At 55.4% G+C, this 12,735-nt stretch overlaps 1 protein-coding gene across 4 annotated transcripts; it reads left to right on the top strand.

Annotated features, from left to right (window-relative positions):
* The first annotated feature begins 1,327 nt into the window (after positions 1-1,327).
* On the top strand, positions 1,328-12,346 carry GFI1B (growth factor independent 1B transcriptional repressor). 4 transcript variants are annotated; one of them, XM_074331253.2, is made up of 7 exons: positions 1,328-1,441; positions 7,432-7,551; positions 7,988-8,128; positions 8,657-8,928; positions 9,532-9,669; positions 10,607-10,871; positions 11,506-12,346. In XM_074331253.2, the coding sequence occupies exons 2-7, from the start codon at positions 7,452-7,454 to the stop codon at positions 11,682-11,684; spliced, it is 1,095 nt and encodes a 364-aa protein (XP_074187354.1). In that variant the 5' UTR covers positions 1,328-1,441; positions 7,432-7,451; the 3' UTR covers positions 11,685-12,346. The 4 variants fall into 4 exon arrangements, with proteins under 4 accessions (XP_074187354.1, XP_088649034.1, XP_074187355.1 ...); XM_088792908.1 differs by having other exon boundaries at positions 7,985-8,128; positions 10,706-10,871; XM_074331254.2 differs by having other exon boundaries at positions 7,985-8,128.
* The last annotated feature ends 389 nt before the right edge of the window (positions 12,347-12,735 follow it).

The following is a 12,735-nucleotide window of genomic DNA, read 5'->3' as shown; positions in this document are numbered from 1 at the left end:
GAAGTATTTTCCAAGTTTTCTGCATAATGACAAATGGTTACGGCTGACTTTTGGCAATGTGCAACATCCAAAGGATATTCTAGATGCTTCCACTAATCCCGCTCTGGCAAGAAGAGAGACCCAGGGCTGGGGTCTCCTGTGAGCAGCCTGGGGTTGCGCCCTGAGCCCAGCGGCCCCTCGCGGGCCCAGATGACAGCCAGGCTAGCACTCACTGAAGGGCTGGGCTCAGCTGGGACAGACCTCGCGTGAAACCCCGTGAAACCCCGTTTCTCTTCCATCGGACCTTGGACTTGCACTTTAAGTTGGGGCTTTCTGTCGCCACACTTGATTTCTTTATGAGGGAAACATAATCTCTCCAGCACTGGGCTGGAAGAGCATGCAAATCAGCCTAACAGTGCAGTGTTTTGTGAGTTCTTGTCTTATGCAAAACCTCCTCCTGAAATAAATTAGTCATCCTGTTAGCCAGCGGAGGAGGAGAAGGTGTGGTGTGTTGGGGATGGGATGAGGGGCTGGGGCTCCGTGTCCAATGGGATGAAGTGTTTGAGACTGGCCGTCCCTGCTTTCCCCACGGTGACCGGGATCGCGCTGGAGGCCCCATGGACCTCCGCTGGTCTCCTCCGCGGCCAGCAGATGGCGACACAGGCCTTGGGACCCAAGGGCAGCCTGCCTGTGGGCCTGAGCCGGCTGAGGGTCTGGCTGACTGTTCGCTACCACACTCGACTGCTCCTTCACCCTTTCTAGGGTCAAGTCCGGGGACGCATGAATTTGACCTTTCTTCTCAAGGGTGACCTCTGCAAGGAAAAGAGAGACCTCTCTAAGAGCCACAGGCAGCAGCTCGCTAGCCAAGTTCTTGTAGCAGAGTGTTCCTGGCTGGAGATGGTAAACCAGTGCAGGGAGAGGAGGGAGGGTGAGACGGAGAGAGAGAGGAGGGAAGAAGGAGGGAGGGACGGACGGATGGAGGAAGAGAGGAAGGAAAGAAAAGAAAGAAAAACTAAAGATAGTTATAAGTCTCTATACAAAATCAGGTTTATAAGTAAACCATTCCATTTTGTTTTAACTTTCATTTTTAGAATATAGTAATTCAGCCATCACTTTCTTTTCATCTAGTTGTTACTCAAAATTTCCGGGAGAAAAGAGTGCAGCCCCAGGAGCCCAGGGTTGGAAATGAATGGGCGCCCTGAGTCCTGGGAAGCTTTGATAAGCAAATGCAGCCCCGCGCTGCCGCTCTCTATTGGTTGGCCCTTCACCGCCAGATTTTGACACAAATAATCAGATTGAAAATCAGGGAGGGGAACAGAAGAGGGGGGGAGAGAGAGAGAGAGAGAAAAGGAGAAGTATCTATTTGTGCAGAGAGTCACAGAGTTGACAGAGTTGAGCCAATCCCCAGAGAGTGGCTGGGAAGTCCCCACTGCAGGACCAGGACCCCCAGGACTCCGGACAGGTGAGTGCTGTGGACTCGTCCCTGCCTCTTCTTTTCCATTTGCATGTCTCACTTAGATTGTTTCCAGGCAGGTTACCTAGTCCCTTTTGCACTTCTAGGAAGAATGAGGTGGGCTGGCAATCTCTCTTACGGGATGTAGCTTTCAGCCCTTGAAGCGGGAGAAGCAGGGCTGAGGAGACAGTATGTGAGATGCTGTGAGCCTGCACAGGAATTACGCCTCCCGGCGAGAGTACATAAGCACCCTTTTCAAAACTCATTCAAAACTGGATGCACAGATATTACCTACACGCACGGAGTGATACCCACACCCCAGCTGTCCCAGGACCTGGGCAGAGAGCGGCATGACACACGCTGAGCTTGAGTTGGAGCTCTGTCCCGGGGGCACGCTGACCCCTCTTTGTCTATAAAGTAAGAGAGTGGGATTGAGGTAACTCTGAAGGAAGTTCCAGCCCCAGCGTCCATGGTCCCAGATGACCATCACCAAAGTTCCTGGGACCCCGAGAGTGAGACGCCCTCCCATCCAGAGCCTACTGACGGGAGCGGGGAGGCTGCCCTCTCCACTGCACTCCCCACAACCTCCGGGAACAAGAGCGTGGGCCATGGGGAGTGGTGTCACAGTTTTTTCTACCTTTTTTGGGGGGCGAAAAAGCAAGTTAGAGACTGGGCGTTTGGGGAAAGGTGCTTTAAAGTAGGGCTTCTTAAGGGGGGACCGTCCACGAAATTGCCGTGAGTACATTCTTCTGGGGAGAAAGTCCACAGTTTTCATGAGCTGTGTGTTGGGGGGTTCATTTGCGGTCTCTGGATTGGACCTGAGCTGTATCTGCCCTCCAGGGTTCCTGGCTCCTGCACCCTGCTTCGTGGGCAATGGGCAGATTTCAGTCTTGGCGGAGTGGCGGGTTTCTTGTCCTTAGAGCTGGCACAGAAGAGATTCTCGGATAAGGAGATGAGGTCTCTTCCAACTCAGATTTGGGGGTCAGTATATACGCTGGTTCCCTTGCAGAAAGTTCTTGCGGACCATCAGAAAGCTACCGGGGTGAGTTAGATTGGATTGAGGGAGTCACTCAAACCCCATGCAGACCATTTTCTGGAGGCTTCAGGAGGTGGGCTTGGGGGTGCCTATTGGAGAGCACGAGGGCTCTGGGGCCAGATCACCCCGGATCACCCCCCAGGAAAATAGCCTGATCACATGTGATGCTTCACTGGGACATAACCTCTTAACCCTTTTCAGAAACAATAGAAAACCTTACCACTCTCCTCCTTAGTCTAGAGGGAGGTTTTTGTTCATTTGTTTCCAGGAATTCAGGCCAGTGGGAGCTGCTTTAGTCCCTAATTCAGAAATGCTCGGGAAATGTCTTGTTCACTCATTTTTGTTTTTACTAAGATAAACTATACATAACATGCAGTTGACCATTTTCACCACTGGAAGCGTATAGTTCAGAGGCATTAAGTGCATTCACATTGTTGTGCGACCATCACCACCATCCATTTACAGGATTTTTTCATCTTGCAAATCTGAAACTCTGTCCCCATTAAACACTAATGCCCCATTCCCCACCCCCACCCCCAGCCCCTGGCACCCATAATTCTATTTTTGGTCTCTATGAATTTGTCCACTCTAGGGGCCTCATATAAATGCGATCATATGGTATTTGTCCTTTTGTCACTGGCTCATTTCGCTCATAATGTCTTCGTGGTCCATCTGTGTTGTAGCAAGTGTGAGGATTTCCTTCCTTTTTAAGGCTGAATAGTATTCCATTGTGGGTATATATCACATTTTATTTTATTTATCCGTTGATGAACACTTGAGTTGCGACCATCTTTTTGTATTGTGAATATTGCTGCTGTGAACGTGGGGGTACAAATATCTGTTCAAGTCCCTGCTTTCGATTCTTGTGGGGATACACCCAGGAATTGATTCACTGGCTTTTGACGTTGCATTCTCTGAATGTAGGAGACCTTAGAGACCTCCTTCCAAGTTTCAAATAAAAATAATGACCACTCTCTGCTCCGGCCCCTAAAATGACCCGCACTCACTTCCTCTGACTCCTACATGGAAAGATTTTTTTCTTTGTTTCTGTTTCCCCTTAAGTCACGTCTTTAAACATAAAGGAAGTCCAAAGGGTCCTCGGTAGCCAACTCTGAGAAACAACGGAGTCTTACCCAACCCTCCCAAAAAGGGAACCCAAGTGATGAGTTTCTCAGTCAAGGTGGGTCAGTCCCGCGCTCAAGGTCAACGAACTGTGCATGGGATTTTAGAGCAAAAGGGAAGTGTAGAAATCTTAGTCCAACCGTCCCTTCTGAGAGATAGGAAAACCAAGGCCCAGGTTGGCGGCTGATGTGGTGAGGCTCAAGGTCACAGAAGCAGACAGCCCTACGGAAGCCTGCCCCAGGCACCTCTGTGTGTAGGGAAATCACAGACGTGCTGCTCCAACTCCATCTGGAAGTTGGGTGCAGGGTCGCTCCCTCACTTCAAAAGCTTCAGCCGAGATTCTGACTCAGGGTCAGGGGACCCTCTATCAGGATTGGGGGTTTTTGAAGAGATGTTAACAGTGAGTCTCTTTCCGGAGTCCGATACCATCAAGGTCTCTGTTTTATGAAGAAATCTTCAGCTTCTTTCATAATCTCTGCTCTTAGCTCTTTCTCAGAACGGGTTTAAGTGAATCAAAACGGTGTGGTTGTTAATTAACTACCATCTAGGTGATTGGTTCCTGTTTTTTTTGTTTGTTTTGTTTTGTTTTTTAAACTCCACTAACAGAGTCCAAAAGGAAGTTCCGTGGGTGCAGGTGGCCCCCATGGTGAGCTCATGAACCTGAGAGAGGGTTATTGTGTGTGGTCCTGAATTCAAACCAGCAGACGTCTAGGGTCTCCTCAGGGTCTGAGCCCAAGGGAAGACCAAAGCTTCCCAAAGGAAGTCTGTTCTCTCACCAAAACACTTCAAGAATTGCTGTCGGGCCTCCTGGATTCTGGAAAAGAGGCAGAACTCAGGGGGATTTGGGTTTCCCACTCTTTTGCCCCCAACAACCAGCCTCCCCTCCCTGCTCCAGGCAGGCTGTCTTCATCCAGTGCTGAAGGACCACAGGGCGATGAGCCCAGCACGGGGCCAGAGGTCAAGTTCTCACAGGACGGGCACTGGCCTGGCTCTGCTGTAAGACTCTGGCAAGCCCCTGTCCTTTCTTGGCCTTGTGTCCCCCGTGACCTGGGAAGGCAGTCACGGCTTCTCTTAACCCCAGCAGGGGTTGGATTTGGATTTGATAACATAACACACCAGGGAGCTTTAAATGCCCCATTTCCCTCCTTAGCATGTCAGCTCAGTTCCCTCCAAACTAAGTGCCCACCCCGTGGTCTGGCGGTCACAAGCCTGGAGGCCTGGGTGACTGAGTCCCGCTCTGCCCTGGGACTGTGAACCAGTCTGTCGGTCTCAGTTCCTCCTCCATAAAATGGGGTGGTAGTGGCTCAGCTCACTGCCAGGACTAAGCAGCTGGGACGAAGTGGCGCAGCTGCAAGGGTTTCCTAGAGTTTGGGCACAGCGGCTTCCATGCCTGCCTTTGGTTCTGATTGATTTACTAATAAATTACTATGTAAAAAAAAAAAAATTCATCTTTTGCTAGAGAGAGCCCATGGCCCTGGGAGGCCGCCCAGGACAAAGGGCGGGGGGAACCCAGCTCCCTAGCTCTCTCCCAGCGTGTGGGGGTCTCCTCTCAAACTGCCCAGGGTCTGGCCTCCCCATGGGGTTCCTGAAGCCAAGACCTAGAAGGGGGAAGGAAAGGGGCTGTGGGGAGCCCCAGCAGTGGGGGGGGGGGTGGCAGGAAAAAGAATGTCCCAGGGAGATAAGGCCACTGTGGTCGCCTGGCAAGCCTGGGGAGGACAGCAGGGCCGGCGAGCCTGTGAGGTCAAAATCTGACAGCTGGACGGGACCCCACCCCCCATTTCAGAGCCCAGAGGGGCAAGGGCCTGGAGCATGTCCCTGCTCCTGGCCAGGGCTTGTTCCCGTCCTTAGAATGTGGGCTGACATAGCACCATCGCTCGGTGCTCCCTGCAACCCAGGCACCACGGGAGCACTTCACACCCTCGTTGGTAATAAATGAAGGTCCTTTCTTCCCCCAGCAATCTCAGGGGGTTGGGCAGTGATCTGGACACTGAGCTGCCGCAAGGAGGGCCAGGCCTAGGCTGGCCCCCAGGCAGAGTGGCCTCAGCCCACACTCCGGATGCCCCTGGGTCCCTCTTCTGCCTGACTCTGGGTCATCCCCTTGGGGAATGGGTGACTCCCAGCCCTGCTCCAAAGGCACAGCTCCAAGCTGCCCTCTATAATCTCCCTCCTCCAGTGGCCTTATCTCCCAGGCCCTCTCTGTTGTTCAGAAGCAGCCGTGATCCCTTTCCCGCGGTTAGCCCTATCGCTCCTGCAGCCCTGCACGGTGGCCGGCCTCAGGCGGGAGGGCGTCCTCTGCGGCCTGGGGAACGAGACCAGCAGGGAAGCCGAAGGGACGCCCCGGCTGAGCATGTCCTCCGAGCTTCTTCCTAGGCTCAGCGGCATGGGGGTGGGGAGGAGAGAGGACCACCAGAAGATGCTCTCTGGGAACAGGGATGTGAGACGTTGGGGGCGGCAGGAGACGCGCCATGCCCCAGAGCGCTCTGCAGGGGAAGCAGTGGTCCACGTGGTCCAGCCACTCGGGACAAAGGGCAGGTCTCTTCACTGACTGGGTCCTCGGTGTCCTCCCGAAGCCCCTGCCCAGTAGGTTTGGTGATGGGGCTTGGCTGGCCGGCCCACTGCTCAGCTCCTGGAGTTGGGGACATTGGCCTCTTTGTCCATATCTACAGAGACCACAGGCCTCCCGGTGGGGTGAACTGGGGATCCTCTCAGCCTTGGGCCACACACACAACTCCAAACCTCCCCTTACCCCCAGAGAGAGAGAGAGAGAGAGAGAGAGAGAGAGAGAGAGATCTCCTCCCTCTCTGGGGACCAGACTCTGGGTTGGGGCCAGTCAAGGGGCAGCGTGCTCTGGCTGTATCAGCTTCCAGCTTGCAGAGTAATGTGGGTTTGTGATAGAGGTGGCCTTCTTTGCTGCATCTCGCCCACCAGGCTACCCTTTGACAGGCAACCGCACATAGGAATCTCTCACCACTACTATAAGCCTGGATGCCTCACTTGGCAGAAGAAGGACTAGAGAGGCCCAGAGAGGTTAAGTGTCTGCCCCAAAGTGCACAGCAGGTGAGCTGGGATTCTAACTCATGAGCCTCTGTCTCCACAAGCTGAGCTGAGACCACCTCTCACCAGCATCCAAAGGCCCATCCAACAGAATGCAAATGCAACAGGATACAGCCAACAGGACGCAAATGCAGGTTTCCAGATGCAGGGTCCACAATGTGTCATATATGGAGACCCCATTCCCTTCCTTTGCTGGGGCATGCAGGCAGGAGCAGGCTGGCCCTGAGGTTTCCTAGAGGTTGCTGTGTTCATTTCCTAGCCTCCCTAGTGAGGGAGGTTAGGATTTAGTTGCCATAACAAAGTACCACAAACTGACTGGCTTACAACAACTGAAATGTGTTCTCTTGGGGTTCTGAGGTCTCTGAAACCAAAATCAAGGTGCCAGTCAGGTTGGTTCCTTCTGCAGGTTCTGAGGGAGCGTCTATTCCGGCCTCTCTCCTACTTTCTGGCGGTCTCCAGCAAGCCTTAGCTTCCTTGGCATGTCGCTGCTCTACTCCAGTCTCTGCCTCCACCTCCACATGGATTCTCCCTGTGCGTCTGTGTCGGCGCCCAAATTCCCCTCTTTTTGTAAGGACTTATAAAAAGGGTCCACCCTAACCCAGTACGACCTCATCTTAACTTGATCACATCTTCAAAGACCCGATTTCTAAATAAGGTCACAGTCACAGGCTCTGGGTGGCCATGAACATCTGGGGGATGCTCCTCAACCGAGGACAGTGGATTCTGACTTCAGGAGGACAAATGTCCTCTGGTCCCTCCTAACCGGTCTCTCCCTGCCCCCTTGTAGGCGTGAGGTGCAGGCTGACAATGCCACGCTCCTTCCTGGTGAAGAGTAAGAAGGCTCACAGGTACCACCAGCCCCGCGCCCGGGACGATGAGCTAGTCTGGCCTCCTGCCCTGAGCCACGGTGAGTCAGAGCCGGGCTGGCCCCTCGGGGCTCCCCGCCTTGCCCCCGTGATGAAGACGCAGCAGCAGCTCACTGGAAATAGCCCGCCTTCCCGGCTTGGGACAGGAGGAGCTCAGCCCATGTTGATTGAATGACTGTGCCCCTGTGGGACAGGGACAGCATCAGAGCTGGTCCAGATGAGGACGTGGGACACCTAGCGGGGGGGCCGATCTAGGGCCAAGGTCAGGTGTCAGCGAAAGCGAGACTCGTCTAAGAGTTCTCCAAGGGAACTGGCCTCCACCGCTTCCCCCATCCTGGCAGAGCCCCTGAGTGTCAGCAGCCAGAGGCAGCAACAAGCAGGGGTCGCTCTGGGTCCCCCTCCTCTCAGGGAGGGAGTCCTCCCCCTGACTCCCCGGGGCTGGAGCAGGGAGCTGATGGTCCTGTCTCCCCACAGCAGCCAGAGACCAGGGCCTGAGCAACGCTCCTGCTCTCAGCACCCTGTTCCCGAACCAGTGCCTGGACTGGAGCAACCTCAAACGGGAGCCGGAGCTGGAGCTGGAGCTGGAGCCGAGCTTGACCAGGATGGCCTCAGCACCAGGTACGTGGCCTCAGCACCAGGCACGTGGCCTCAGCACCAGGCACGTGGCCTCAGCACCAGGCACGTGGCCTCAGCACCAGGCACGTGGCCTCAGCACCAGGCACGTGGCCTCAGCACCAGGCACGTGGCCCCGGACCGCCGGCCGTTCCCCAGCGAGCACAAGGGGAACGGAAGGGGAACGGGCGCCTGGAGGCAGAGACCCTGGGAGTGGAGGACTCAGGAAGGACCAACAAGGTTGCCTGGATGCCATCTGGGTCTCGAGCTTCTGCTTGGACCCCTCCTGGATGGGAGCTCATTTCCAGACGAGCCTCCAGTGTGGGGTTCAGAGGGCAGGCCGACGAAGTGGGTGAGGTGGGCACTCTGGGATGGGGACACTTTGGGTCTGGAAACACTGAGGAACCACAGTAAGGACCCACATCCCTCACAGTAAATGTTTGAGACTCAAACACTGAAATCCTAAGCACCTAGTAGGGAGGGGGTACCCGATTTTTACATGAGTCACCACCAGGCCTGTGTCCCACTCCACAGAGGGTCCTGCTGTGATGTCCCGGCCCCAGGACGGGGACTTGCCACTCTCCGACTCACCCCCGTTCTACAAGCCCAGCTTCTCCTGGGATGCCCTGGCCTCGTCCTACAGCCACAGCTACCAGCAGGCCCCCTCCACCATGCAGTCCGCCTTCCTGGAGCGCTCCGTCAGCCTGTACGGCAGCCCTCTGGTGCCCAGTGCCGAGCCGCCCTTGGACTTCAGCCTCCGCTATTCCCCAGGCATGGACACGTACCATTGCATGAAGTGCAACAAGGTGAGCAGGGGGTGCAGGTGGGCTCACGGGCCCTCCTCCGCATCCCATCCCCGGCACGTTGGCAGCAATGGGTGTTCATAGCTGGGTGTCCCCTGTGCTGTGCATCTTGGGGCCTCAAGGATTCACAATGTTCATTGTCACCACTCACTGAGCCCTGACCATGTATGTGCCCGGCCCAATGCTAAGCACTTGACATGCATGAGCCCCAGGAGGTGGAAAAGGGGCTAAGGTTCAGAAAAGTTGAGTCACTTGCCCAAGAACACACAGCAAGTAGATATCAGAACCAGCGTTCCACCTGGCTCTGGCCAACTCCAGTTCTTAACAAGTAGGCTATTCAGCCACTAGATAGGGCTGGAGGGAAGGGGGGGTGGCTTCCAGGTCCCCCAGCCCCCATTTTATAGAGAGGAAATCCAGCCACAGAGAGAGAAAGGTACCTTCCTAGGACACACAGCACATACCCCAGAACTAGCAATTCAGGGCCCCTTCTCCTATACGCCCATCTGTGCCTGGAGCTGGGCACGGAGTGGGGGTGGAATGGCCGTGGGACCCTGGCCTGGCTCCCTCTCTCCCCCCAGTGCCCTCATGCTCTGCCCCTGCCCCCAGGTGTTCTCCACCCCACACGGGCTTGAGGTGCACGTCCGCCGCTCCCACAGCGGGACCCGGCCCTTCGCCTGTGACGTCTGCGGCAAAACCTTCGGCCACGCCGTGAGCCTAGAGCAGCACACGCACGTCCACTCCCAGGTGGGCAGCTGGCCAAGCACAGCACCCCCATTCCCTCTCCCTCTCTGTGTTCCTCCCAGGAAGCCCCGGGGACTCTGGCTGCCCCTGGGGGTGACACAGGTCGGGGGTCGCTAACTCTCTGCCTCCCGGTCTGGGTCCCCAACACCCACTCTTAATACACTTGGCTTCACACACTATTGGAAGAGACTCTTGGCCCAGGTGGGATTTCAGGGGCTGCACGATGTCTGTGACGCTCAGAAACGCCTCCACCCCTGGGTTTGAGGCCCCGAGTCTTAGAATCCCGGAGTCAGGCTTAAACATTCGTCTCATCCCACTTGGCCCTACTTGAGGCAGAAGCCCCTTCTTTAGTATTCCATTCCGGGAAAGCATCTGCAGCCGACCGGAGTTGCTAACAGCTGGGTAAATATAAAAAGGTGGGAAAAGCAGCAAATGAATGCGAGGGCCTCCACTCGTGAACACATGCCCATTGCCGGCCCCGTTCTCTACCCCCAATCCTCCCGACGGCCCTTTGAGGTCATTTCTGTTACAGATGAAGCTGAATCTCAGGGAGGTTAAGTGACTTGCCTTCCATCAGGTGGCTAGTAAGAGGCAGAGGCCAAAATTGGGCCCCCATAATCCAGACTCTTACCCAAACCACTGTGCAGCCCATGACCATCCCTGTGTCAGGGAACTCACTCTGGGTTAAGGAACGTGAAATGTGAATCCCCGAAAAAAACTCCTAGATCACTTGGTCCATCAGTCAGTCAACAAACATGCATTGAGGCTTATTGTGTTTGGGAGACTGTGAAAGTTACAAGGAAAAATTCCACAGGCAGCTACTCAGGCCCCAAGCCTCAGCCCCTCCTGGGAGGCAGGAACGGGGTGGGGGGGGCATGCCCTGGGTCCTATTCCTCCAGCTGTCCTCGAGGCCACCCCAATGGAGTGTCCTGTTCCTCAGGGGATTCCGGCCGGGTCCAGTCCTGCGCCCAGCTTGGCAGTCCCGGGTCGCGAGGCCCCGCCTGCGTCTGACCCCCCGGGGCCTCGTTTCCTCCGGCAGGAGCGCAGCTTTGAGTGCCGGATGTGTGGCAAAGCCTTCAAGCGCTCATCCACGCTGTCCACCCACCTGCTCATCCACTCGGACACCCGGCCCTACCCCTGCCAGTTCTGTGGCAAGCGCTTCCACCAGAAGTCGGACATGAAGAAGCATACCTACATCCACACAGGTCAGGCCGGCGGCCCAGCACTCCACCCCACCCGGCCCAAGTCCCGGGCCAAGCCCCCCAAGGCCAAGCCTGTCCAGGGCCCAGGCATAGCTTCTGGGCACCCCTACCTTTCACTGTTAAAAGGTCCCAGCTTTAGGATGAGGGTAGGATGAACTTACACAGTGGAGGACTCCCTTCCAACAAGAGGGCTGGATGCACTGTGTTATTTAAGTTCACTTAATATGTAGAAAAAAAACTGGAAGGAAACAGCACAAGTCAACACTGGTGCTCTCTGGGTAGAAGTGACACCAGCCGGTGAAGTTTTCATGCATTCGTTCATTCATTTCTTTATCCATTCATTCCTCGGCTGTTTTGCACCAGACCTTGTGCCAGGTGCTGGGTTATATTAATAAACAAGATGGATCCAGTGCCTGCCCCAATCCGGGTACAAATCAGTGTGTGTGTGTGTATGTGGGGGGGGGGGGGCGGGTCATAATTGTATTTTTTGCTTGTCTCCCTTTTCTAATGGTTTTCTAAAGTGAATGTGGGTTGGCTGTGAGATAAAAACATAACCAAGTTCTGCAGAACAAAAGCAGGGCCTCAGGGCAGCAGGCCCTGCGCAGACGGCCCTGACCCGGTCCTTGCTGCCCCACAGGTGAGAAGCCACACAAGTGTCAGGTGTGTGGGAAGGCCTTCAGCCAGAGCTCCAACCTCATCACCCACAGCCGGAAGCACACGGGTTTCAAGCCCTTCAGCTGTGAGCTCTGCACCAAAGGCTTCCAGCGCAAGGTGGACCTGAGACGGCACCACGAGAGCCAGCACAACCTCAAGTGAGGCTGTGCCCGCTCCCGGCTCCTGGCCCGCCTGTCCTGATGTCCCATCACCGGGAGGGAGGCCAGCTTCACGCACCCAGATCCCCAGTCTCCTGGAGGCAGCACTGGATGGGAGTCTTCCAGCTTGTGTTCAGACTTACAAAAGTGCTGTGTGACCTTGGGCAAATTGCTTTCCCTCTCTGGACCAACATCTCTGCTGCCAAGTGTGGGAGCTGGGTTGGGTGTTTTCTGAGCTGAAGTTGTCTACAGGTGTAAAAACTTGGGTGCCTTCCCCAGGGCAGAGCCCAGAAGGCCGAGTAGCCCCAGGTGGACAGGGGTCCCAAGAATAGACCAGTGCTGGGACCCACAGAGAAATCCCTCCCCCTGCCTGCTGCCCACCATGCTGGGGCCTGGTCCCCTTGTTTTTAGCGGGCTTCTTTCGGACTGCCATGGACGAAGGGCAGAGCTGCCTCCTGCCCCAGTGGGAGGCCTAGCACCCCTCTGCTTTAGCCAGACATGCTGGCTGTGCCCCACTGCTGACCTGCGCTCAGCTGGCCATGGGGAGCGGTCTGTGTGGGGATAGTTCTGCTGTCTGAGCATGGGGCTGGAGAAACCAGAAGTTATTGCTGTCCAAAGCCTCTTCCCCTCAATTGCTGTAAATGGAAATAAAGACACAAATTTCTTTACATTTGACCAGTATTTATTAAGTGCCTCCTGCGTGCAAGCTAGTGTGTGAGGCTTTGGTGAGGGGTGGTGGGGAGCTTTGAAAGGAGAGAAAGCTAGGCAGTTGCTCTCAGATGAGTTGGGAGACGTGTGCCCAGAGCAAACAGGGATGGGCTGGACCAGGAGCATAAAGAGTCCGTGTAGCAAGACCGCAGGGAAAGGCAAGGTTAATGTAGTTGGAGGCTGTGTCCATTTCCTGTGGCTGCTGTGACAAATCACCACAAACTTAGTGGCTTCAAACAACACAAATCTATTCTTTTACAGTTTGGCGGTCAGAAACCCAAAAGGGGGCTAAATTCAAGGTGTCAGCAGGGTGCATTCCCTCTGGAGACAGACAGTTTCCTCCGTCT

Source organism: Rhinolophus sinicus, chromosome 16, assembly GCF_057876585.1.
Source record: "Rhinolophus sinicus isolate RSI-liver-muscle chromosome 16, RSI-T2T, whole genome shotgun sequence".
Taxonomy (NCBI): domain Eukaryota; kingdom Metazoa; phylum Chordata; class Mammalia; order Chiroptera; family Rhinolophidae; genus Rhinolophus; species Rhinolophus sinicus.
The sequence above is the reverse complement of the archived record's forward strand: the minus strand, read 5'-3'. Positions and strand labels throughout refer to the sequence as shown.

Coding starts and splice junctions, on each gene's coding strand:
- GFI1B (XM_088792909.1), top strand. CDS start 7,124: ATGTCGCTGCTCTACTCCAGTCTCTGCCTCCACCTCCACATGGATTCT. Junction 8,929..9,531: donor ATTGCATGAAGTGCAACAAG/GTGAGCAGGGGG, acceptor CCCTGCCCCCAG/GTGTTCTCCACCCCACACGG. Junction 9,670..10,606: donor ACACGCACGTCCACTCCCAG/GTGGGCAGCTGG, acceptor CCTGTTCCTCAG/GGGATTCCGGCCGGGTCCAG.